Here is a 27598-nt window from a genome sequence, read left to right as displayed (position 1 = left end):
GATTTTATTTCCTAGTGAAGCAAACTCTCATTCCATGGCATACATAGGTCTATGTGGTGGGTAGCTTTAGTATCAATCCCAAGACATGTTTTCAGGGAAATTAATCCATTTGCTGTAGTTACTAATGGAATCCAGGCAATATAATCTGATTTAGAAGAGATATGAAAAATGGTGTTCTGGTATTTCTGTGTAGAGATCTGTTCCTTTCTCAAGTTTATATGTGGCCTCCAAAGAAACATCAGTTTTTAATAAATGTAAACCAGTCTGTTTATGTGGATATATATTTGTCTAGCTTTAATATCCTGTAATGCTATTATGATTATTGCTTATCAATAATGCTTACCAATAGTATTATGTTTATTAAAAGTTAAGTTGCTTTTATAGCTCAGCTTCATCTTCTGTATTCTACGTATTTTTATTTTTCCTTATTCCCTCCTGTCTTGGAAGGAACTGATTTGTTTAATGCATTAGAAATTATCTGCTTTTAATGCTTAATGTGAGCTGTGTTTGTGTGTGTAAAGCAGAGTCTGAGTAGGTAAGCAAATAAAAAAAGATAGAGCAAACAAAGGTAGGAAGGACTAGTAAAACCTGGCAGCAGGTAGCAGGAAATGGCATTTTCTTTTAAAAAATCTACCTGTGCCTGACTCCTGCTGTTTGAACAGCTCCTATTGCTTTATGTTCTTGCTCTTGGAATGCAACCAAAAGATCCTGCTCACTGAAACACATTTTGGTTGACTGGTTCTACAGCAAATGTGAGAATTTAATGAAGTGTAAATAGCATTAACAAACAGGATATGGCTGAAGAATGCCTGATAGCTGAAGTTTAGAGTTAAAATGGCATTTTCCTTAGACAAAAACAGCCTGTCAGGTGCCTGATTTTGAGATACTTTTGCAATAGATGAGGACTTCATCATAAACCAGGTTGTTGAAGAACAAGATTGCATTGGACCAACTAATAATAATTGGGCATGCCTTTGACCACACAAATGCTTTTTTCATGCACTTCTTTTTACAATTATTTGCATGTGGGGGCTTTTTTTTTAATTCCAGGTCTCTCGGTGTCACCATAACCAGTGTAGTTCCTGGAGATTATGATGGAGATTCCCAAATGGATGTCCTCCTCACTACCCAGGCCCCAAGTCATGGCAAAGATGAACTTTCAGTGTTTATTTTCTGGGGACACAACCAAACATTAGGTGAGTTGCTGAGACTGGTTCTTAATAAGATTGTTAGACTTCTTAATTCAAAAAATTGTCAAGAAGTTATAACTAATTTTTACAGTGTAATGATTGTTTTTACAACTAAAATACGGATTAGCAGCTATTCAGCTTCACACCCATATATTATCGTGCCATTAAACTGTGTTCAATAATTAATGAAAGAGAACAATGCTTGCAGTATATTATGCAACAGATATAACCAAACATTATTCTAATTTGGCAGTACCTATTAACTGAAGAGCTGCTTCTCATGGCTTCCCCATCATGCATGTCAGCTTCACAAAGACTATTTCAAAAGATTTATCTTCAGTCTAAAATGCACAGGGAACCTGGTATGAACTTTAGTGCGTCAACTTTCAAAACAGCATACTTCAACCTACCAGCAGTAATATTATATCTATGTTAAATGACACTTTAAAGATAGTGACACACTAAAGTGGGTACTTGAAGAAAGGTTTCTAGAGTCTCTGTTGCTGAAAGTTTTCAAGACCTTTAGAATTAAGTTTTCAGGAGTCTCTTAGCAGTGTTCAAGGTATAGCTGATTCTGTCTTTGGGTGGAGTCATGGATTGTGTGAACTCTTGGGGTCTCTTCTGTTTTCTGTTGACTTCCCTAGGAAAGGGTTTGGGGAAGAATTTAGGATTTGCACAAGGGCAGATAAGCAAAAGAAAATACTCTTTAATCTACAAAAGCTACTGAAGAATCATCACTATTGTGAGGAACTGTGTTAAGGCATAGCTGCAGGTGAGGCAAGTTTGGCTCAGACACCATTGCTTCTAGCTTTAATCAGAGCTGAAACAAGCAATCAGGAAAAGTGCAGTGAATCAAATATTAAGGGAATAGCTGGTATCTCTAGTATTGGGAAGAATATGAGGACTTGGATTAAGTTACTCTGTTTTGCTTCAGAAAAAAGCCCCAAGTGTTGGGGGAAATGCAAATGAGCATATGGGGCCTGGAGGAAGAGTCAGAGGTTAAAAATTCAGGCAGTGGTTGTTATGTGCTGAGGCCTCTGGCAAGGAATGGGATGTCTCAGTGGGTAATGGAAGTGTGACAGGCAAGTCAGTAGGAGGGGACTTCTGTATGAAACGGGGAAATCATAAAGAGAAACATTGTGGAGAGAGGAGGGGAATGGAATAATCTGGCAAGGAGTTTGGATTACAAGTAAAAGTGAAGTCTAAGGTGATAACCTGATTGGGATTTAATCCTCAGTTCCCATTTAGAAAGTATACCTTTGTTGATTATTTCAAATACTCAGTGTGTATAAGAATGTTTTTTACGGGGACAAAACCTTAAACAGAAGTCTAACATACAATGTTAAACTTTTAGCCTATCTTCATCCCAACTGTTTCAGTTTTCCTGTATCTGTGATTGCAGTCCAACACAGAAATAGGTTTCACGAAGATCTATTTAGAATAATTTGTTCAGAAGTTTAGTGGAGCCTTCAGTATTTTAATTGCAGCTCACCTTTCCTGCAAAATCTCCGGAAGCTATTTAGTTCTTTATATTAAGTGGTGGCTTTTTTTTTAATCATGAAACTGATGGTTTTAAATGAATAGAAGAATTATGTCTTAGTTGAAAATGCAAATGTCAGAATACATTGGTAACTGAGTCAAGTTAATGTTTTCTGTTTTCAGATCTTAACCATAAAACTGTGTTAAATAAGACTTTTCATGATGAGCCTCTAGTAATGGAGTAAGTATGACCTACTTTTTTAGAAAACCACATTTATAGTGTTAACTAAGAGCAACTTAAATATATTTTAATGCTAAAATTTGAAACACATGCTCTTTATCTTTTAAGAACAGGGTGGTTTGTGTAATGTCAGCTGGTCTAACAAAAGATGATGAACCAAAATAGTTATCTTTACAATTCTTGTATATTATCTTGGCAATAGTAACTACATGATCTTTTAATTTCTTTCATTTCAGTACTCTTGAGTATTCAGAAAAAAAAGCCATTCATTTCTCAGTGAATTTTGTAGAGCAAAAACCTTACTGGCTTACCAAAATGAGCAAATATCCCTTTCAGGGTGTTCTTGCCTGTGTGTGAAATGCTGAACAAAAGTGGAGGGGAAGTAGATGTGGAAAGCCAAAGCACAGGCAGAGTGTGAAACACTGATAGACCTTTCCTGCTACCAGCAGCTAAGACACGAGCCAAAACTCAGAGCGGACTCACAGCTGAGAGTTCTTCACGGCTCGGTGGGAAAATGTACAAGTACAGATTAGTTTAAGAGCAGGTGGCTTGAACTCCTGTAGTGGCTGAGGTGGTGCTGACATTGTGTTCCATTTTCAGCTTTAATGGAGACTTGATTCCTGATGTGTTTGGTGTCACGAGTGACTCGAACAAGCCGCAGATCCTGCTAGGCGGGTAAGCTGAGGGCTCGAGGGTCAGCGTGGCTTCGGTAACTTGGGCATTGTGCATCCGCTTCCCATTAAAGTGTAGGATTATGTTTAACTCTTCTGTGCAGATGTGAGTCTTCTTTCTGTCCGTGGCAAACATTCAGTGACACTCTTCATCTGATCTTTAAAGTGTTATTTTTATAGGTCAAGTAGACATTCCATGATAGCTGAGAAAACGGAGCCACTGACAGTAGACATCAGAAATAGGAACAATTGGTTCCAAGAAGTTATAGTGTCATTTGCTCAGTACACTTTTGATATTCAGTATTTTAATCTGTGTTACAGAACTTGTGTGGTACAAAAGCTGCTTTCTGGTTGATGATGCGAGAACTACTGGAACAGATCTTCTAGTTAAAGGAATGGGAGAAAAAAAATCTGCAAGTGTTTGGGGTAAACTTAAAAAAATAACATTCTCATCTGTCTGAGAAATCATTTGTAATGGGAAGATTGGATCATAGGAAATCAAAAGTGCAGGATGTAAGGGTATTAAATGATACATATTAAGGAAAATATAGGGGAAGAGATTTATGAAGTGACATAAAGCAGAGATGACTAAGTAACAAAGCAAGTATGCGTACAAGTGATGTCTGTATCACATCCTTTGTCTTAAGGAGTGCCTCAGGCCGGTCTTAGGCAGATAGAAGTTGACTGAAGCCTTATGAGATAAAATTGCAGCAAAGGGGACTAAGTTTCATTATTAAAATTTCTGCTAGCCCTGAAATTTCTAGAATGGGACCAGTTATCAAATACTGGAGTAAAAATAATGGCATACTTAAATGCTTAACAAGGATTGTGCAAAGGATTGTTTTTAACTGTTTTGGATATGAATGCTGAAATCAAAGCATAACGAAAGATTGTGTCTCTACTGCCTCAGAAGAACCAATCTGTTACCAAAAAACAGAGTAGCAATGTCTCTAGTATTGGGCAGGATGCCAAAGAACTTTACATCTGTCCTTTGAAAATAAAAAACCCCTATACTTGTAGTTCCTAACTGGCTCTTTTTCTTTCCTAGGATAAATAACATTTGAGTGTGTCAGTGGAAGCTATACCCTTCTTGGCAGTGTGGTTTTGTTCATTAATCCCAACTTGAATTGTATCACCATGTTTGTACTGGTGGCTTATGAAACAAATTTCAGATTCACAAGGATGTTTCTGAGCACTTTGCAATGATTATATATAAAATAGATTGAATGCACTTATGAAGAAATGGAAAAGTGGGAAAGATTTGTTTCATTTTGTTGAAGAAATTATTCAGGAACTTTAAGATACAAATAAACTTATTTATCATATCTCAAAATAAGACTGAGTGCTATAGGTAATAGCATAAGCCACGTCTTGTTCATGGAAAACAGCTTTGTCATCTGCTTAGAAAAGCACTTTTCTATTTTAATCCAAAATGTTTTAAGATTTATTCTAGAGCTCTATGGCTAACTTCATTGGCAGTCTTCAAGACTGAGAACCTAGAAAAACCTAGAGAAAATACTTAATTATTTCTTTACAATTATGTGATGCATTTTAACATTTCTAAGACTTAGTTATGATCTCTGGAAAGTAATCAAAATATTGTTTATTTTCTTACCATAAAATTAATCAAGGAAGATCAAGACTTCAATAATATGTATGTAGAATCACTGGAATAAATTAAGTAGTTCCCAGCTAGTACTAGTAATATTTCTGCTGCTGTCGTATAGTGCACACTGAGATTTTCCTGGGTGTTTTAGTTAAGGGTTCTGAAAGTCACATATCTGATGATTCAGCCACTGGGACTTTTGAAGGATTTGTTGCACTGCAAATCACTGCTAATAGGGAGGTTTGCTGGAAGTTCAGCCATTTTTAGAACAGAAGCCAGCAGGCATATGTATTTATAAATAAATAAATAAAAACATCACCTGCTTGGGAAATTACATAATTAGCTAGTAGTCCATCATAATGTGAAAGTTTAATTCATGTGTTGATTTTTAGGTGAGCTGAAATAAAATGTATTTCCATGAGCTGCTCTAACAGCATGTGCTCCCTTCTGCTCATATTTATTAATCAGAAAGTAGATTCCAGAAGTACTTGCAGAAGTAAAGCTGCTTGAGGAGACTGGGAAGGACAGGGATCAGTGTCTCAGGATTTGCAGTACAGTTGGAGCCTTGGCACTAACTATAACTTTGTGGGTAGTGACACTGTTCTGTGCAAAAAAAGTTGCTTTAGAAAATTAATGAAATAGAACTGAAGCCCTTTGCTATGAATCATCCTTCACAGAACCTTGCAAGCAATTACTGGAGTTACTTAGTATATTGTAAACTAAGTTGGAATTTTATCTTAGCATTTGGAGAACAAACTTTCTATCCCATTTTATTTAAAGTTTCACTGTTTTTTGAAGCTATATTAACATGATTAGCATCCTTACACATTGATAAAATGTATTTTTATTCTTGTCTGTAGGAACTTGTCATGGCATCCTGCACTGGAAACTCAAAGTAAAATGTATATACCACACTCTCATGCCTTTATAGATTTAAATAATGATTTCACTGCTGGTAAGTCATAGAAGTGTTAAATACCATCCTAAAAATAATTATCACTAAGTGTCAATGTCATGTGTTGCAACTTCTTTCAGTAATTATATGATTTTGCTACGTCTGATTTGGGTTTTTTAATTACTTAATTTTAATGTCTACAATTTGAAAATCCTGGGTTTAAAAAAAAACAACTTTGAAAATAAATATCCTAATAGCAATTTCTACTTCTTGATGATAATCATAACTACTGCTTGTTCTGAATGATGCTGTGTCCACCCTTGAAGTGTTGTTTCCTGCTCTTCACAATGCTGTACTGTAGTATTCATGGCAACTGCATCAGGGCTGGAGTTTTTCATCATGAGTCTGGAAATAGTTAGGTAGTCTGATTCAATAGAATGTTTTTAAGACTGGACTTAAATTTTTTTTTCAGGATTTCATTATGACTTCATTCTATCTTGTTGTATAGAACTGTGTTCTTCCTTTATTTTGTTAGGGGTATTTTGTCAATGCAATTCAGTTACCATGATGAATCTATTTATCATTTACATACCTGGCTCATATTTCTAAGCACATTTAAATATTGTGATAAACTTAATTTCTTCATGCACTAAATTAATTCTGAAGTGCTTTATCTTCTGCTAGATGTGCAATGTACATCAATTCATATATGGTAATTTTGGAAAGAGAGCTTATCTTTTTCCGGTTTAGTTGCATGGGAATGAGAGAGGAAGGAGTCCATAAATTTAATTAAGATGATTATAAATGTTGGGGATTAAGTTAATTGCTTTAGCATGCAGTCAAACCTTAATATTCAGTTCTGGCACATTGCTATGTGAAGCTGTCAAGTGGAAATTCCAACTGGAAAATTAAATATATGGTTGCTTACCATAATCAGTGTCATGTAATAACCAGTTCTAACACACTTAGCTCTAGAAGCCTTTTGGAATTTTGTTTTAGCAGCATAAGCAGCATAGAGGAGGATTCCTGGTAGCATTTTAAGTTGAGTACATTGAAATCTAAACTTAGAGGTGAGTGAAGGTAAGAAGATTCTTACATTGATCAGTCACAGATTGATCAATTTTTCAAGGTTTTGACAACTGCCAGACTAAAGAATGTTCCAAGAGTTCTAGTTAGTGCTGCTGCTATGTGGAAGCGCCTCTATTAAATAGAAATGAGAGTCAGGATCTTTGTGTGGGTAGTGCTGGGAGCTTTTATAGATTCACATCTATTTTTATATCTCAAGATGTGAGTAGAAGCTCCTGTGAAGCTCTTCCCATAAAGATCCTGACTTTTATTTGCTTGCAGCAGCAAGGCTGTGACACCTCGGGCTCAGGTACTATGTTAGGGTGTTATGTTTAGTGCTGCGGGAAGTGTTATGTTACAGAAACCTGGGGAAAATTGTAAGGAAAATAATTCATTCTGACAAGAAAACTGGAGAAAATATTACAGTATTACTATTTTTTAAAGTAATGTTTTACTTCTAAGGTGGGAATGATATTTTTATTTTTTTACTGTCCCTATCAAGATGGTAACTAACTGGGAATAAGACATATGTGGCTGAAAAATAGTACCAGTATATCTGATATTTCATGACTGATGTGTTTTTCCAAGAGTGCTTCCTGCCAAAATGAAAAGTCACCAGTTGTCTAGTCCTGCCTGCACATTTATGCCAGTTCCCTGACATCAGCTCTAGTAACTGCTTGGAACTGGGGCTGCTGAGGAGCACAGTTCATTGTCACTGGAATTATTAAGTTGATCCAAGTCACCATGTAGGACTGTCAGAGCCAGTGTAAGCACAGGGAAAAGGTTAACTCCTCTTTCAGTAGCAGCAGTTGTAGGCTGCCTTTAACCAAGCATGAAATTGTACCTTGAGTCTCACTGTGCCTCTTCCAGAAAATACCTGTGCAGTGTTCTCATCACGTCTGCTCTAATTTGTGTGTCTGTACAGAGCTGGGCAAGTGACTCACAGGTAGCCATCAAGGTAGTCAGGGGATAAAAAGGAGGGGAAAAAAGGGCAAAACAACAAAAGCTGTAAGTGTGTGCAGTACTGGTGGGACTGCGGCGGGAGATGCACTCGGGCAGGCAGGGCAGAGGCAGCGCTGGGTTACCGGAGTGTTTCTCCATGGAGCCTGGTGCTGCCTGGCTCCCGCGAGCTGGTGAGGAGGAGAGCACTCCTGTGACTCAGTATTCACCCACACAGCCAGTCTTCAGTGGGAACAAAGCCTCATTAAGAACAGGGCCTGGTGCACATTAGAATTGTATTAATTAAAAGGGGGAGGCATTGACAAGATGCAGGGGAATAATCTGCCTGCTGAAATCATGTGGCCCAAAACGCTTAATAATCATGGGATTTGATGCTGCTGTGGGACTTTTGGACTGAAATATCCAGGCTGTTTACTCACAGGCAATGCTGCTATTAATGATTATAAGGATATAATTGCATCTAAAATGGATGCAGTGATTTTTGTTTACAAATAGATCACCAGGACATGCCATTTTACTTGTTCTTCGTGGGGTTTTTTGCAGGTATTTTTAAAGGTTTTTTAAATATTCTGCAATATTTTGGGGCTCTTTGTATTCTGTAACAGATGCAGCCAATTTGATGATTTTTAGCTGGGCTATTTCTGGCAGCTCTATCATTATGAACAGCTTAGGAGATTTAAAGTGTGCTTGACATAAAAAAAAAATCCTCTCTGGGCTGAGAAGCTTTTTGCTAGTTTATTGCCTAACCCGTTTTCAACCTGCTGATATTAAACACTCAGAACAGAGCTTTTAATTGCCACACTTCTCATGCTCTGGGTGAAATGAAGTTGAATTGTTATGATTTCATTATACGAGAACTTGCTCATAAAGATGCATTTAATCCCTAACAGTGCTTCATGAAAGGCTAACAGTGTAAGGATTTTATAATCCAAAAATCCTCTAACCACAACAAAGATAATACTAATCTTACTTGGTGAGAGATAAACTGGGCTGTTTCAGGGAGTAATGCTGCTGCTGTTTTTAAAGAAAGCATCCTCATGCAGAAGTCTCAGCTCCCTATAATTATTAATTCAGTAAGGAATTCTGAGTTAGACAATGAATTTCATAAAAACCAAAAATTTGCAGTATAAAACCTTTACCAAAGGGTCTGTATCTGCTTAATGGATAAACTAAATACCAAACTTTCAAGTGTCTTTTGCATGCCTGTCAAGCATCCGTCGCTCCAGGGAGGAATATCTGCTTCACAGAGTGGCTGAGCTGGGAAGGGGCTGGAATGGGCTGGTCCAGCAGCCTCCCATCACTGTCACTGTTGGTACATGCACTGGGGCTGCAAGGTCAGGGGCAAATGTGGTGGCTCTCATTAGAGCAGGGCTGTTGGGTTTTTAGTAATTCATACTCACGCTTGTCATTAGCTCTTTTTCACAACTAGCTTAAGAAAATAATCTTGAAGCTAATAATAATAGACTTGTGTGAACAGATTAGCATCAGGTGTATTTTATAAAGCGAACAGTCCAGGTGAGCATTTCTAAAGCAGGATCCTCAAGTAAGAGGCATGTCTTAAAAATGTTGCAGTTGAAATTTTTAGGATAGTGGTTATTTTGCTGTGACATTTTATTTTTCTAATTAGACAACTTTGTTACTTTTATTGTAAACATCCTAAAATGTCAGATGTTCACTTAGGGCTAATGCTGTCTTTCTAAACTTGGGGGAAAAAAACCAGGATTATTAAACCATAAACTTGTTTGCATTCAGAGCTACAAGTCTTCTTCCAAGAAGTCAGGCCCTACAAACACTTTGAAAGTGCTCAAATGCATGAGACAAATTGCCTTGGACTGTGAATCCCACTGTAACTTCATACTGTACGTCTGTCAATGTATCCTTGAATGCTGTGAAAAATAGCTGATGTATTAAATACTCTGTGTCACTTGGTTCTGTGATTTCACAGTTTGGAAGTGCTGGTTTTACAAATGATCTTGTGTTGAACACTAGCACGTGGTGTGTATAATTGGAGATATTTCTGGAGCTGTTTTTATAAAATGAAGGAAAAATCATAAATTTGGGGTTAAGAAAACTAAAGTGGAAAAATCATTAGTCAGAAACAGCTTGCTATAAGCTAATTGCTAGTCTCTTTACTGATTTCTGGTGGTTAATTTTCTTATGTTGTTTTGCTTTGGGAATTTAGAAACCTAATGTACCAGAACGTTCACAATGTGTTTTCTTTTTGATTCCCACTTAGTTTAAATGTATAAACGTAGATCGTTTTCTTCTTGAAAACCAATCACTCAAATCACGGGTGATACTTCTGTTGTAGTCATTTAAACCTGGATTCCGAAAATAATATAATGCTCAATGTCAGATTCTCTGGTCAAATTTTCAGTGTGCTTCCTCTTTGTGGAAGCTGGTAGTCTCTCTGCAGCTCATATTACCAGCAGAGCTGATTTTCTGCAGTCAATTTGCATTTATTCACTATTAAAATAGCTGGAAAATAAAGTATCTGGTGGCATTTTAAAACTTGTCTGGGGTGTGGGGGTTGTGTGTATATATTTGAAATCAAGTTGTTCTCTCTGGTTCTGCCCTCTCCCTTACATTTCTCACAGAACTAATATTGAAGACTCAAGTCTGTAAAGTTTTGTTTGTTTTTCATTAGTTCTACTCTTTACATATTTGTTATCTCTAACTACAAATGCTCTGGGTGATAATGATCTCCTGTCACCCCCATTCCTCCAGTTGCTCCTTCCCAGTGTTCAATGCCACAGGAAGTTCCAGCTCATAAAATCAAACCAGAGCTGGAATTAGCTGCATCTCTTCCTGCTGCTCGGACTGGCCTGCTTTTGCCAATTCTCTTACTCAGAGCTTTCCTTACTGAGAGGACCAAAGGATGGGTAGAGATCATTAGAGAAAAGAAGGAGCTTTAGGTTTAACTTCTTTCTCCTAATCTAAAGGAGCCTGTAATCTCTGCTATTTGCTTAAAGTTTTAACTTTAAAATTGTCATTATGAAGTGTGTCGAAAGCTATTCCTTTTGCAATTTTTAATTATGTACTGATATAGTTATATATACTGAGGAGTTACATTATATTTTTATGGGAATCAATAACTTAATACAGGTGAGAAGTAAATTGGTTTTGCCCCAAATAGCATTTTGTTGAGAAAACATAATGTGAAAATGGGTTCTGAAAGCACCCTTGAGGGTCATCATTTTCTGTTCCTTGAAACAATGTTGCTGCCCATATTCTGAAAATAAAGAGCATTTTCTGTCTGAAAGCTCATGTTTGAAGTGCTAACAACCAAAAGGATAGTCCCACCTGCTCTGTGTATTCAGCAGCATAAATCTAAAGCATAAATCTAATTTAAAATTCTGTAGTTAAGCAGAGCTTTTAAATTAATATATAGAAATTCCTTCTACAGTAATTTTAATAATGAAAGGGACTGTAGTGCTTAGTTATGTTGTTTATCATCTGTTTTAGTAAATAGTTCCAGTAAATGTGTAATGAATTTTGAAAGAGCCATTTGAACAGAATAAAGTCACAATCTCTTATAAGCACATTTCTTAAAAGTTCACCAACACAAATTAGCTTGTTTTGAACATACATTTTGCTTAAGTTTTTTGGTGGAGGAGTTCTTGCTTAAGTTTACTTCAGTTTTTCAGTGCAGGAAGTTACTGTTCCATTTAATTAGCACCAAACATTCACATAGATGTACTCCATTTGCTCTAGAACAGTACTAATGCCAGCTTGATGTATCTGAATACCACATATAGAGGGTTTCTCTGCCTGAATGAAAAACTTAGGAACAGAAGCATGAAATCTGTAAGATTTTATTTTCTATTTCCATGAAATAAATATAAAACTCACTGTATCCAACTTTTTGTATAAAATTAGGTGTGTGCATACTAGAAGTATTGTACAACTAAAATCATGTAGTTACAACTAAAAAATGCAAATTATGTTTGGTTTTAAATATTTTTTTTTTCCTACCAGTGTTCGGTCTGTAATGTAAGTAGAGGGAAGTTATCTTTTATTTGTCCTTGGGTTTTAGGGCATTTAATGATTTTAATAAGTTGTTGCATTACCATTCTGTCAACACACTGCAAAGCAGAGATTTTTAATTCACATTATTTACATACAGATAAAGCAGGCACATTCGTCTCCAAAAGTAACTCCTGGTTAGAGAATATGCGCAGACATCCCTGTTCTTCCACATTGATGAAAACATTTTTAGGCGTGTTTGGAGTGTACACATAAATGTTCTAATTGGGTACTGCCTTGTCCATGGTGATAGTGTTTATAATAAGGGCACTTTCTCCCCCTCCTTTATTAACTTAAACTTCTGAAGTAAATGTGAAATCAAGCAGTAACTTAATGTTGCTCGTACCCTGGTGGCTTCTCAAGACAGTCAGAGACTGAGGGGTTTTATTCTGAAGTAAAGCCCTCTGACATTAAACAGAAAGGTCAAATCAGTCATTAGTGAAATGAATGCTTCATCTAAAAATAGCAGCATTTTTATAACAACTCAAAAGTGACAGAAAATAACAAGGGTAATCAGAAGTGAACTTGGAGCAGGTTCTGTATTGGTTAGGTTTTATTGCTATTTCTAGTTCTAGTAAGTAAAATCAGTGGAAGTAGGGTGAGACTGAATACTATATGTTTTATTTACTGTTGATTAAAAGATTCATCGAAACTAGCCAGCTTGAAACAGGTTTCAGAAATATCTACTGGGGCACTGTTGTTGCTGTTTTCCTTACGAGCTCCTGCTGCCTTTCTCAGCCAGGCATCAGTAGAGGCCGTGCCATAGCCAGGAATTATGGAATCCTTCCCTTCCATTGTGCCTCTGGACTATGGCCAGTGTTTGGGTGCTCAGCTGAGAGCAGGGGGCCAAAGACAGAGGTGGGTGCACAGGAAGGGGGAGGATAAAGGAGGTGGGCAAGAAATCCAGGCTAAGGGAAGGGAATTTAGTTGATGATGAGGAGAAAACCCTGGATGAATTTCTGTAAAAAGGGGATGTTCATTTCAGATGGACTTGAAGTTCTTAGAGGAGGACTGGCCTAATGGTGTGTGGAATAAGAGAAGTATAGCTGCAGAAGGCTGGGTTGAGAGGAGTCTAGGACCGGCTGTGAGAAAAACCATGGGATATGGTTCAGAGCTGGACCTGCTGTTGGGGATAGAGGTGGGTGGTTGGAAACTGCTTATATGTTTATTTCTGCAGCAAAAAGATTTGCAGGAGTAGAAATGCTTTCATGTTTAAGGTGTTCAAATGCTGTCCTGCATTTTAATCTGTCTTTTTTTATGGATTTCCTTTGTGATGACTGATAAGCTGTTGCAATTATCACAGAAGGGTTTGGGTTAGAAGGTCTCTTAAATCTCATCTGGTTCCAACCCCCTGCCTTGGGCAGGGACACCTTCCACTATCCCAGGTTGCTCCAAGCCCTCTGTGGCTTGGCCTTGGACCTTTCCAGGGAAGGGGCAGCCACAGCTTCCCTGGGCAACCTGGGCTGGGCCTCGCAACCCAGACAGGGAAGAATTTCTTCCTTACTTCTAATCTAAACCAGTTCTCTTTCAACTTAAGGCCATTCCCCCTTGCCCTATCTCTGTATGTCCTTGTCCAAAGCCCCTCCCCTCTTTTTGTCCTGGAAGGGGCTCAAGGTTTCTCCTCCAGACTGAGCAGCCCCAGCTCCCAGCCCATCTCCACAGAGGACTTGCTCCTACCCTTGGATCAGTTTGGTTGCCCTTCTCCAGGCGCTGGATTCTCAGTAGCTGCTTATCTTAAGTGCAGGTTTCTGGTTCCCAAACCCTGTGGCACAAATGCCATGCTCTTGCTGCCCGAGATGGGCCACTGTGGACAGTGGTAGTTAGATACATTGCACAAACACTGCCAGAAACGTAACTTGCTCAAGATGGGATGTGCTGTGTTCAAATTACAGTTTTAGTGTTCGTGGCTGTGTCTGGGGTGACTTGGACATTGATACAGGGTAGTTCTAAATACACTAGGTAAATTCAGTGCAGTCTAGCCAGTCAAGTTTTATGCTGCTTTTGTGGGAGATTTTTCAGTCTTCAGTGGGCCATATGTTGATAGTAAAAATTCCCTGATCCTATCAAATAAAGATGGATGGAAGTGCTGTGGTTCCTCTGTAACAAGCTTTAGATTATTGGAGCTAGGAGCACAGTACTTGAATATCTTCCCTTTAACAGGCAGAAGCATGTATTCTAATAATCTCTTTCCTTTTTTTTGTAAGAATGAATGCTGAATTCAGTAGTTATATTTTATATATATATGTATATATATGTTAACTGGTGATCTGGTGTAGTGGAGCTTGGATAGCACCATCTTATTACTAAGCCAGTTAAATTAAATAATGTCCAAATTCACTCACCAGCCTACTTTTTAGCGTAGGTTGTGAGTAAAATGCTAATACGCAATGATTTTGTGTTGCAGCATTATCAGATACCGTCTGTATTAAGTGTCTGGTATATGTCTCAGTTGATTTTCAGTGTTGTAAATCTAAAATGCTGGGTAACTTCTGTGTTTCCTTATCATATTCCCAGGCTGTTGAATTTTGTTGATGAATATTCTAATTACTTATGTTGTATTTATGTTAATCACTGGCTGTTAAATCCAAAATAGGAAAGTGTATTTAAATGTGAACACACTTAACTTTGCATTTGTTTAGGAGAAAAGTTTCCTCTCAGGCAGTATTGGTTTTTTACTTCTATCTATTCACTTAGGCCATAGATCTCATACATCTCAGGAAATCTGCCTGAATATGACATCAAGATCTTCCCCCATCCCAACTATTGAGTATTTTCCTTATCTTTGCTGCATCATGTCAGAAATTAAGAATGCAAGAAATGCCCTGCAGGCTTAGTCTAGTGGTCCCTCCAGCTAGCTCAGTATTCTTTCCTTGGCAGTAGCAGCAGAAAAGTGGACTTTTTTCCTCTTCCTCTTTCATATTTGAATTTGTATATCTAGAGAATCTACAGCTACCCTAGGGCTTTTACAGGTACCCCCTTCCTGTTGTTTTTAGCATCCCTTCACACACCTGTTGTCTGGTGAAACCATCGATGGCCTTTTTATTCTATAAATAATTGCTTGTTGAGCTCCAGATTAGTTGATTTAATAATCGCAAGTTGGAAATATCTCTCGCTGTGCTGTTGTTAGAGTCACAAGAATTTGAACAGCCCTCAATATTTTGTCTGTGCTTTTTAAACTTAGAGATCTTTATGGTATAGGTTCTCGTTCTTAGAGCTGAAATTACCACCTGAACTGCCTTCCAAAGGAATGTGCAGCATATCTGCAGACAAGTGACTTTTTCTGAGCATATGTAATATGATAGGCATTCCTTGTACGAAAAAGGGGCTGAGTTTTCTTGATATAGCCAGAAGCAAAACAGAAATGTTGCAGTTTTCAACATGATTAATGTATTGTAATACAAAAAGTGTAGAAAGGAACTGTATATGCCTTCATTGTTGCGTAACCCCAGTACTGATCATACAGATATTAATGCATTTGTTGGCTCCATCTGTTCTCCTGCAGCTCTTACATATTTAAGAATTTGGTAATAATAGACATGGAAAGCAGTAACAGTGAGGTGGGAGACATGTTGTGGACACCATTCCTTTGCAAAGGAGATGCTTGCAAGGATTCTTTGCTATGGCTGTTACGTATTCATAAAGTCCACAGATTCTTACTTGTTTCCTCTCTGAGATGCTCTTGGAGTCAAAAACTTGCATAATCAAAGCAGAAAGAGTCAGAAAGTAAAGTAGGTTGAAAGTAACGTCTGGGAATTAAAATTTGGTCTAGAACACTGTTCCAGACAGGACCTGTTTTTTCTTACACATTTCTTTCACAAATTTGGGAGAAAATACTTGTAATTCTGAACTATACAAATTTATGAATAGTCATTTCTAGCGTCTAAATTGCATCACCTTTTTATACTGCTGTTGCAAAGAAGTGCTTTTGTTTTGCTTGGTTTGAAATCTCTGACGTTCTTGATCAAAATGGAAAATTACTTGTAAATATTAACGATTTGATTTGATTTCAGTGCAAGAGAGTTTAATCTCAGAATCATGCATGAGCATTTTAAACATGTAGCTTCTAAGAAGGCTTAAGGATAAAAAGGAGGACAACTGGCAATAAGGTACCAGTGGAATTGGTTCAGAGGGCTCCAGAACTAGAGGTGGTGTTGCTGTACCTGTATTAAGTTGTCCTGTGGGAAATCATAGCTTGTTTCTTTAATACAGGAGCAGTGTGGCACCAGCTTCTCTACACTATTTTTAGAAGATTATCTGCTCTCTTAGCCTGCCTTTGCATTTTGCCAGTGCAGTGTGACATTAGAGCAGCCTTGGAACTGCTCTGCTGTGTTGGTTCCATTTGGTCTATATAATATAATGTGCCTAGAGTTAGGAAAAAGGAGATGGAGGAGTACACAGAGAGGAACAGAGAGCAAAGCAATTTACTGACTTCAAAGAGAAGCTGGTTTGGGGGAGGGAGTTCAGTGCAAAACAGGAATGTTGCTGAATGTAATTGTCTTTAAGCGGCTGGAGAGAACGGCAGTGCAAGGTCCTGTGCCCTGGCAGGAACAACACCAGCACAGGTTGGGGCAGCTCTGAGAGGGGCCTGGGCATCCTGGTGGACAGCAGGCTGTGTCCTTGTGTCCAGTGGGATCCTGGAGGGCTTTAGGAAGAGCACTGGAGCAGGTCAGGGGGGTGACCCTGCCCCTCTACTCAGCCCTGGTGAGGATCACCTGGAGTGCTGTGCCCAGCTCTGGACTCCTCAGTACCAGAGAGACCTGGAGCTCCTGGAGCAGGGCCAGCCAAGGATGACAGAGACTGTGAAGGGAATGGAGCTGAGCTGATCTCTCTGCTGAGGAAATGCTGAGGGAGCTGGGGCAAGTTCTAGCATGGTGACATTGGGTGAGTTATATCTGGTATTGGCAGCTGTGCCACTTTGTCTCAGTTTGAGACAGAGTCCCAAGATATATACAGACAGCATTACCAGGGGGATGATGAGTTACTGCTCCCCAGGATCTCACCTTGCACCGGGGACTCAGCACAGGGAGGATTGACTCAGCAGTGAAGGTGGGAGGTCAGCTCTGTAGTGTGAGATGGAGCCAGGGAGCTGCTGGGGAGAGGTTACAGTGCAGACAGAACAGCTGTGAGGGTCACTCAGCCTGCCCCAGCTGGGGAGCAAATGCTCATCCTCTGCTGGGTATTTCAATTGAACACTTCAGAGAACCTCTTGTAGCATAACCTGTGTGCAGCAGAGCCCAGAGCAAATTTCAGTACCAAGTACAGCAAGGACCCTACTTGAAATAATTATTGAAACCTCCAAAATATTTTTTTAAGACAATGTGGCATTTTGGCCTGTAGGAAAATTAGTTAAGGTTTCTGTTATTTCATGTTTCTCTTCCTTTTCCTGTAAATGTATTGGATATCTAAATATTCTTCTGGTTTATATGTGATAGTAATCAACAGTATTGCATGAGCTTCCTTCTAGATGCAAAGTTAATATTTGAAAGTATATACAAGTTTTCTAACTTACATTTATGCTGTCTTTAGATTATTTTCATTTATTTTGTCTCACCTTCAAGAAGTCCTTAAGTTTCACTGTCACTCATTCCAGTGAAGCACTATCATGCTTTTCATGTGTGTGCTGTAAAGGAAATGTCCATTTCAGATGTTCAGAGGAATAAAATTAAATGGTAGAGCTTTTAAGCTGTGGGGGAAGAGAAATCTTTGTTATTTATTGTGTGTATGTGGGTTTTTTGCTTCGGTTTTGCTTGTTAGGTGTGGGGAGGTTTCTAGTTTTGTGGTTGTTGTTTGTTGCTGGGGTTTTTTCCCTGGAAGACGATATCCCTTATTGTGCCATTTGAAATTCCCTGGACAGCCATCTACCTGCTTATTCAGTAAAACACCTCAGGGTAAAGCATTAATATTCTCTTTTTTTTTTCTTTTTCTTGCAAAGTAACCATTGTGTTCGAGCTGAAAGAATGGCAGTTGAAATTGCAGGGATGGAGGAGACAAAGAAAAAGAAAACAAGTGCTTAAATCTAAAAGAGTAGTTTACTTAAATATTTTTTAAGATTTCTTAACACTGATCTTAATTTTTAAATTTTTTTTTATTGCTCAACCTCCAGGTTTTTTTTTAATAAAAGTTTTTTTTCCCATTTTCCTAATTTGGGGACTTTTCAAAAAGGCAGTAAATAAGCTCCTCTTTAGGCCTTGCCAGATAAATCCTTTGAAGCTCTATTCTGCACTGTTTTGATATTTGAGAGAATTTTAGTGTATAGGAAGCCAGAAATATTTCCCCATCTACTTTTCTTTTATCAACAGTATATTTGTTGCTTAATTCAACATATCCCAAATAAATGACTAGTTGCTATTTATTGATATTTATTTATACAGAAGATGACAAGACATGAAAATAGTTTGGAGGGCTGTGTTTTTAGTCTTTCTTATTTAATATATCACTAAAATATAATGTATTTATAGCTTCTATAATATAGGTAATATAGTAAAAATTATATCTGTTTACTAAGTGATCAAATATTTGTGTGTGTAGCCTACTGTTAAATATCTCATTTGTCTTATATTTTCCTCACAGATTTGTTCCTTACCACATCACCAAATTCCAAAAGCATTCAGTTTGAGACATGGGTAAATAAGGTAAGAGAGAAAACACAAATAACCATTCTGTTGAAACACAGACAAGTTACAAACCCCAAAGAGTCATCCTCTGACATTTATGGTGATTTATAGATAAAGACTGATCAGTTTGGTTTTATTCTTGCTGTCTAAAAGATTTTTATTTTTTTTTAAGTAAGCTTTGTTAGATACATGACTCCAGGTCTTGGGTAAGATTTTCTGGGACAGAGGTTTGAAATGTCACTTCTGGCTTACAATACATGTGCAAGTTACATTTGAGGAAATCCAAGTCCTGTGTTAACTAAATATCATAACTGAAATTCAGGGTTGAGGAGTAATAGATCAATGGATTAATATTTATTTATTTATTGAGATTCTGGTTTTGTATTGTCTAACCTAGCATGGGGCATCCTTTGTACCTTGTTATCCAAAAGGACTACAGCTGTAAGTTCACTTTTTAATGATAACAGAAAGTGCTTAATGTGTTTCTTATTAGTTAAGGGATGAGTTTTTGAAAATCAATTCATCACATCACAGTGAGTCACTGTAGAACAGAGTTTTGTCTGAGCTAACCTGGCCATCTTCTCCCAGGCAAGAGTAATGAAAGCAGTGAGTCATGAGCCCTGTATTTCCAGCTACAGGTAGACTTCAAAAATCATTGGCTATTGAGTGTTCATAAGTACCCAAAGTGTTTGTCCTGTCTCCTGTTAGTGGGGTTCTTTTTAATTTTCTTACAAATTTTGGACTTGTATTCTGAATATAATCCTGCATTATACATTGTATTGATAGATTTGCTTATCTTTAGAAAGAAGTAATTCTGTTCTTTGGAATCGATTAACCCAGAAAAATAGATCATACATGTAAAATGCTTGGACATGTGTATGAAACTGCAAATACCTTAACTGATCCATTAAAAGCTGTTAAACTGCTCTTTGTAGAAAAATGTAATTCCCTTCATTGATGCACTATATAAAATGCTCTTTAAATATTTGCCTATACAAGATACACTTTTAGGGCCAGCTAAGGGCCTCTTCTATTTCACTGCATGGAAATGCATTGATTTTAATTTTCTCATCAGAATCATCATAAATTATATGTCAAGGTAAAGATATATAGTCAGACATGCAGTACAAACACTACTAACTGTGTCCAGAGTTGTGTTGAAGTCTACAAACTAAACATGACATGAGTCATGTTGGATATGGATAACTCTGCTCCATCCCAAGCCCTTGGCTCCGTGCCTTGCTGGGCATTTGTGTGCAGACACTGTGCCTGAGCTGATGGCAGTGACTGGGGAAGGGAACCTTGGCTCATCTGCCATGGCTGCAAAAACTCAACATCTTAAAATGGCTTTATGCCAGCTGTGATCCAGTTCTGTGATAAACAACCATCCAGCACTTTTTATCTCTCTGATGGTATAATAGACTGTTTTCTGTAGCCCTAGATTTTAATAAAGGATAAGTAAAACAAGTTCTGAGCCAGACTTAATAGAAAATCTATTTATTTCCTAATTAGAAGGCAAATCAGGACCGTATTTTTAATTTTTATGCAGGTGTGTTGTTATATATTACATATGTCTATAAAATCACATGTTAATATGCAAAAATGCACAGTAGTATTCATAATCACTTAATTATCATTTAGATAATGTTGCTGAAATAATCCAATCTCTTCCTTACAGCACAGCAAAATACATGGAAATTGTATCTGAATATTACAATTGATGGATTTCCACAAGAATCCAGGAACAATTAGAAGTGCAAAAATTCAGTCCCAATTTTTGAAGAGTGCAGTTTTTTCTATAGCTGAGATGTCTCTCTCTTATCTGCTAAAGCCCTTCATTAGTGATCTGTATTTTCTTTGGTTCAAAAGTCAGTTTTTATCACTTACTCTGCAATTCAGTCTTTCCATCATCTTTGTCCTGTTTGCTAGGATGGGAACTTCTCTAAGGTTGGAAAAAGTAAGGAAGCGCCCAGTGGTGCCAAAGTTGTTGGACAGTCCGTGTTTGCAGATTTTGGTGAGTTTTCTTCTTTTACACTGGCCTGAGTGTTGCTTTCTCATGTTCTGGTTAGCTACTTTACACAGGACAACAAATAAAGGTGTTTAGCTCTAAATGGGGTTTTTATGCTTCTCTGCTTTTTCTCTTTAATATTTTATGTTTACTTGTAAATCTCAAAATGTCTGGGAATAATTATTAACAAATTTAGCTTTGGTTATCCAAATACATTCTGCCTCATATGTATCTAATTTTTTTTGTTTTGAGGTGTGGTACAACACCAAACTTAATTTTATTAGACACTTATTTATTTGTCATGATTTTAATTTTTTTCTCTAATCTTGTTCAGAAAACATCTGATTAAATGTTTCTGAATTCTTCACTTGTATGAACTAATAAAGACTAAATGAAATAAGATTACATGAATAAAAATTGCTGGAACATGGTAAAAACTTAATGGTTGTAATTGAAAATTCTGGAAGGCTTTTGGACAGGAGAAAAATTTAATTTATATGTAAATCTATTTCTGCAAGGGTTAGTGAAAGCCTGTATTTTTCTATTAGAATGTACGTTTCCAGTCAATTGTTGCTTATCAATGTTTTTGTCATGTTACAGAGAATAGGGCATGTTGGTTTTGTAGTGCAAAAAATACTAAGTACTAAAAAATACTAAAATTTTCCAGACAGAGGCAAAGTGTTGCAGGCCTGACTCTACTGACATAATTGACTGTAAATAACTTAAAAAAAAAAAAAAACTATAGCATTTATACAACACACTTGTTACAGTGAGACTGAGCCTGTCTTTAAATGTCTCAACTTTTTCTTCAAAGGCTTATTTTAAAGGAAATTACAATTTTTAAACTTCTTAGACCCAGAGTGTGACTCACTTGCTCTGTGCTGCCACTTACAAGCGTTTTGAGGCTGATGTGTGAATGCAGGCCACCTCTGCTGGATGGGCAACAGTCCTTAGATCAGATCCACAGGCAATGAAGTCAGCTAGAACCTGACTCTAGCAGAGCCCCAGGCTCTGCTGTGAAATGTTTACCCCGTTTTCTACAATCATTGACAAAGTTTTAATAAAATATTTTACTATTTATCTTCAAGTTTGAATACTTATCTATATAATACGTGAATGAATGAATAGAATAATATGGTTTTTGCAGCTAAAAAAAAATTAAGTGTGCTGGGTCTTTTGTAATCATTTTCCAAGCTGATGTTCTGAATAATGTGTCTTAATATGTACTAAATAGAAATTTTTTTGTAAGTTTTTAACAATGGCAATGTGAAAAGCTATCTTAATGTAGGATAATTTTATCTCTATGTTAGGTGGCTAATGAACCCAAATGATAAATCATAATCTTAGAAATTTATAGAACTAATGGAACTGTAATAAACCCTAGGATATCTTTGCAAAGAGAAGTGGAATTGTTCCAAAGTTAAAGCTGAAATTTTGAACATGTGGCTAAATGGAGTGTGCAGTGCCATGGCAGAGCAGTGGTTTGGTACAGCTGAGCTTGGCAGGAAGGGCAGTGGCCCAGGGGCTGCTGGGCTGGAGTTGCAGCAGCCTTGTTTAATGCCCTGCACTGCTGATTATCATCCAATTCATTTGTTCTGCACCAGTCCAACAACATAGGGGCAGAATGTCCCATCATGAGTATGCTGCTCTGTCACAGCAGCTGCCTTTACCCATTGTGCTACGCCTGTTTACGTTTAGGTGCTTCAAAGTGCTGGCTTGGAGCATACAACTGAGCTGGAGTTACAGACCTACTAGTTATATTACCAGAAATGGATTGTCAGACTTGAGCCTCTCCTGTTTTCAGTTTTCCATTTCAAAAATGACAGAATAATGATTGTTGTAAGTCAAAGGAAGTTAAGTTATGATGGTTTGCAGTTTGGAATAATTTGGCTATCTGTAATGGGGCCTGATTGATTGCACAAAATCAGAATATCACAATGAAATGGAAAATGTGTTAAAAGGCTGTGCTGCCTTCTACCTCAGCAGGTTTTGCCAAGCTGTGCGTGATGCAGAATATGCTGTGCACTCACACTCTGCTCTGCCACAGCATCCTCCTCTTGGCACTGGCACTAGAAATGTTCAAAATACAGGCACAAGCCTCTGACATTCTTACTTCTGGGTTGCCTGCCTCTGTTTTTCTTCCCTTTCTTTGACATTTTCTTACCTCACAGCTAATGTGCCAGCTTTGCCATTTGCTAAAGGTCTCAGAGGGTTCTGTATCTCTGTGCTTTCTCTCTGCCACTTCTCATGAATTAACCTTGTGCCTGTTGGACTCTGCAGCAGTGTCAGCTCCAGACGTGAGCTTGGGGCTGTGCCACTTGGGCTGCTGCCTTCCCTCTCACACCCACCTCTCTGCTTGTGCCCTCTTGCACTCCTGCAGTGCTGGATTCTGATTTACTGATCACACCTGCCTCTTAGCAAAAGAAGCATTGTTTGAAAAGGTCACTTTCTATAATATTCTTTCCTGCTTCTGAAAATTACACTTGAAGTACCCTTTCCAGCCATGAGTATTTACCAGTTATTTGAAAAAAGGGGGGAGCTTTGTATAAGAGTCTGACTGAGAACTTCCAAAAGCAACTAATTTGGGGTAAGATTTCCTTACTTAAAACTAAGCAGGTTGAACAACAGCTATCAAGTATCAATTATTTGGATAAGTGGAGTTGGAAAAACCAGCAATTAGGTGACTCATGAGAAACTGTCACAGATGTTGGTATAATCTTAGTACCAAGTGTTCCTGAAGTACTGAAAAAATAAAGACTTTTTTTTTCATTAAAAAGATAATGCAAATGTGTTGTTTGTATGTATCTGGAAGTCCAGTATGTTTATCTTTATATATGTGTGTGTATATTTTAATGGAAATTTGCATAGAAGGATGTGTGTATATATCAATAAATTTATGGTAATGGAGTAGACCTTACACTTTATGGCTAAGTTGGAACCTCTGTAACAAGTAGCACTCCCCTCTGGTACAAGATAGCAGCAATTTGTACATCAATCTGACCAAAGGACAGGGAACAATTGACAAATTTGTATTGCCCTTTTAAAAATAAATCAGAAATGCTTTTTGACATCTATTACAAATGCCATTTCAATTGATTAAGGTGAGCAGAGTTGGGCACTAGAGAATTCTGCACTTACTTAGCTGCCACATTGCTCCAAACAAGTAAGAGCTCTTCATTATTACTTTTTCTATTCTTCTCATGTCACTATGGTAATTGCAGTGCAGTGGTTGCTATAGCAAAAATGATTAATCCTGCGCTGTTGTTATCTGTGAGCCGGCAGAGGAGTTTTATAAGATCTGCTTGTACTGTCTTTGGAGGAAATCATAGATGTTGTCTAGAATTCTGATAAATACTTGCTAGTATACAGAAAGTTTTATTAATTGTCATTTAAATTACTAGGAAAATGTTGTATTTTTAAAGAAATTGAGGAATTTCAATGGAACACTCTGAAAATTATCAAGTTTTTTAGTGTTATATGAATGTGAACCATATTTTGGACACAAAAACCTGCTATTTTCTCGTTAATTTAAAGATTAATGACATATTTTTGAAGTAGTGAGTCAGAAATGATTAGCACAGGATATTGTGCTGATTATTCAATCCATTAATTCATTTCTATAGGAAACTGGTGTCATAATTGCTATTTATTGTGATTAGTTCAGTTGGATAGCAGAGATTGATAGATCATCCTTTGGTAACTGAGACTGTGAAAGTTTGATTAATCAGTCATTGATTTTGCTTAGTTAAGGCAAGGAATTTCGTTTTGGCCTGTATTTAAAGGAGAGTAAAAATAGCTTTTTGAAATCAAACTTGATCATGCTGTCCTCCTAAGTAAATAGAGCACAACTCTTCGTTTCTCTAGGTAGCATTTAGCCAACTCAGTCCTTTATTTTTTAGTCACCATTTAATTTCTTAGCTGCTGCCCTTTCTCTTGTCTAATTTAAGAAGCTTGCATTCACCCGTGCTATGCACACTTGCTTTTTGAACAAATATGGGTTGGGTTTGTTAAAGTTCCATCAAAATCTTTTAGAGACCTGAACTCAATTTTTTCTTGTATTTAAAAATCAGTTGTCCAACTAATAATCCTAGGAGAATCTTCTCTGTACTCCCCCCTACCAAGTAATTGAACTATTTCATGTGTGTTAACTACTTGTATGACATGTGGTAGTCATTATCACTTTCCTTGTAGGAAATGATAGCTCATTATTGCCAGTTAATTATGTTTAAACAGGATAACATAGTGTCTAACCTTTGGGGGGTTTTCAACCTTTCATTCCACTGTGCCAAAGGCATTTTGTATAAAGATTCTTTTTTTTATTATTATTTTTAAGTAGATCTTAATTATCCTGTAGCTGAATATACTTTAAATGCACTGCTTTTCTGCCTCTAGTTGCATTTTGATTTTGCACCTTTTCATTTTGTCTGTCAACTTCATTCTAACATCTGAATTTCTTTTTTCCCTCAGAATGTTGCATCCTCAATGGCAACGTATCAAAGGGAAATTTTAATGGTACATTTTGGTAAATAACCTCTTAAGAGATCCATCCTCCTTTGAGCACTATGTTGTGAAAATATTTAGTGCTCATGTAGTCATTGAAAGGATTTTCTAAGAACCTTAAAGTGTAGGGTGACAATACTTCTGTGCATGAAATGCCCTGCATATGAGGAAGGCTGGGTTCACTGTGATCAGTTTTGGTGGAAAAGGTATGGAAGTTAATGGAATTTAAGCCTTCCAAGATAATTTAGATCTGGAAGAGATTATTTTAGTACAGATGCACTTCTGAATCAGCATCGCACAGAGATATAACCACTTAATTGATGCATGTGTTTTGAGTCTGTAAGTGTATTTAGGAGCTGAGTCTTTGTTAATTTGTAACCAGCAATGCTCTTCAGTGATACCCCAATGTTTTAAATGTGGTTCCCTTGTCAGTTTCTGAGGAGGGAAAATCAGGTTCCCATATTTTGCCAAGGTCTTTCAGATGTGCTGACAAATTCTAGTATCTCCTGGGAAAAAGAAGTGCTGTTGCTTCATATTAATTTTTGTCAAAGGGGCTTGTAAATTAATAAGAACATTGCTTTCTTTCCAACAATGAAGTTGGTGGAGTGCTGGATGTGTCACTTGTTTATCTGTTCCTTGTTGAACAACTTCATCACAGGATTGAATTTATCTTTGGCACTGCTCATGGTTGATGCAGGAGGAGCTCTGGACCCAGGCTGAGCTGACCCAAGGCAGTTACACCAAAGGCTTGCCTCGGTTTCTGTTATCCCTTCTTTTGGCACCAGAGGTTTGAACATGTGGAATATCACAGAGCATCAAATGTACAGCCAGGCTTGGGAGTTTGTTTTAATATGAAACAGGTGAAACAAGCAGCTTTCAGCAGAAACTGCAACAGGAGTTGTAATGATTTTGTTTGGTGTGGGGGTGGTTCACATTGTATTTGATGCAGTTTCTTTTCCCTGCTTGGATGGCAGTTAGTCTTGGAATTTCCATTGGAGGCAGAAGGCCGCACTGTTGGCTCCGGTGCAGCCTGGAGGTCTCACTGTGCAGTTTGCTGGCACACTGTGTTTAAGTGCTTCTATGCAGTGGAGCTGTGAATATGGATTCCTTGGCAGGACTTAAAATCAGAATTGATTTAGTGTGAAGGAGTGGGTTATGAGGATTTCTTTAATGTCCACAGAATTTTGAATCATCTGTAAAAGCTCTTTGAATCGGTTTTTTGAAGTTATGATTCACATTTGCTAAAGGCAGATGACATTGATTGTTTTAATAATGTGTAATTATCTTAGTAATTTATTATAACTGTCTGTCATGACCATCTCACTGAGCACCTAAAGGCAGAGAGTGACAAAAGAATTCTAATGATTTAATTACTTGAGAAGATAAATTTAAGATAATCAGCTTTCAAACAAACCTTTATTTTATTTGAATATCAAACTCAGTTGTACTTATTGAAGGCTTCTTGCCCCAGAAGGATATTGCTATAGTACAACCCTAAAAAGGCTTTTTTCTTCTTTATCCTCTTATTGTTCTTTAGAACTGTAAATTGAGGACTCATGAGAGAGGGTACTGAGAACTGGGCGAAGACAAGAGGAAGAGATGTATGAATGAGAACTTTGTGGTATATGAAGGTTCTTTTTTTTATGTTCAGAATTATGAAAGTTGACTTTCTTAGCTTATAGTTAACATATTTCCATTTCACCTGATCGTAGGATTAGAAAGTATCTCTACAGATCATCAAGTCTGACCCCAAACTTGCTAGAAAACAATTTCTTTTCCATTTAACAGAACTAAATTCTGTAATAAGTTACAGTGATCAGTCTGTGATCTCAGAATAACCCCAAAAAGTTGATTCAATTTTTGTTGTTAAAGGAGCAGAAGTAAGATTACACTGCAGCAGAAGTACAGAGCATTTAAATTAAAAAGGTTTAGATCATACACCCACCAAAAGCTGTCTTGCTCTTCATAGCTATAACTTTATCATGCTGTATTATGAAACAGTTTTGGAGTGAGTGATCACAGAACTTGTCATTTCTTCAGGTGCTATTTTCTTTTCAAAGCCCATGTTGGAAAGTACGTTGCACAAGCATGAATCCAATCATCCTTGATCCTGGTTGCAAAAGAGCATTTCTGTGACACCTTTTTTCTATGTTTGTAAAGGAATTTGAACCTTGGGATTGAGTATCTTTTACCTAGGTTTATTCATGCTAAGTAAATTACAGGTGTGTTAGTTTTACAAGCACCTCTGATACCTCTGGGTTTGGGAAGAAGTTTCTTGTGTGGGACTGCTTTGACCATTTGCTATTTGTGAATTCAGTTTAAAATGTTTTCTCAGGCTGCAGT

The 27598-nt window shown here is 37.4% G+C and overlaps 1 protein-coding gene across 2 annotated transcripts in view; it reads left to right on the top strand.

Moving 5' to 3' along the window:
* Nucleotides 1–27598, top strand: part of ITFG1 (integrin alpha FG-GAP repeat containing 1) — a 70725-nt gene that overhangs the window by 4306 nt on the left and 38821 nt on the right. For both annotated transcript variants that reach the window (XM_058846335.1, XM_058846336.1), the window contains exons 3-8: nt 1051–1196; nt 2853–2910; nt 3511–3585; nt 6048–6142; nt 18704–18765; nt 20677–20761. In XM_058846335.1, coding sequence (XP_058702318.1) covers nt 1051–1196; nt 2853–2910; nt 3511–3585; nt 6048–6142; nt 18704–18765; nt 20677–20761 — 521 coding nt within the window. The remainder of the gene's footprint in view (nt 1–1050; nt 1197–2852; nt 2911–3510; nt 3586–6047; nt 6143–18703; nt 18766–20676; nt 20762–27598) is intronic.

Source organism: Poecile atricapillus, chromosome 10, assembly GCF_030490865.1.
Source record: "Poecile atricapillus isolate bPoeAtr1 chromosome 10, bPoeAtr1.hap1, whole genome shotgun sequence".
NCBI lineage: Eukaryota > Metazoa > Chordata > Aves > Passeriformes > Paridae > Poecile > Poecile atricapillus.
This window is presented reverse-complemented; position numbering and strand designations above follow the sequence as displayed.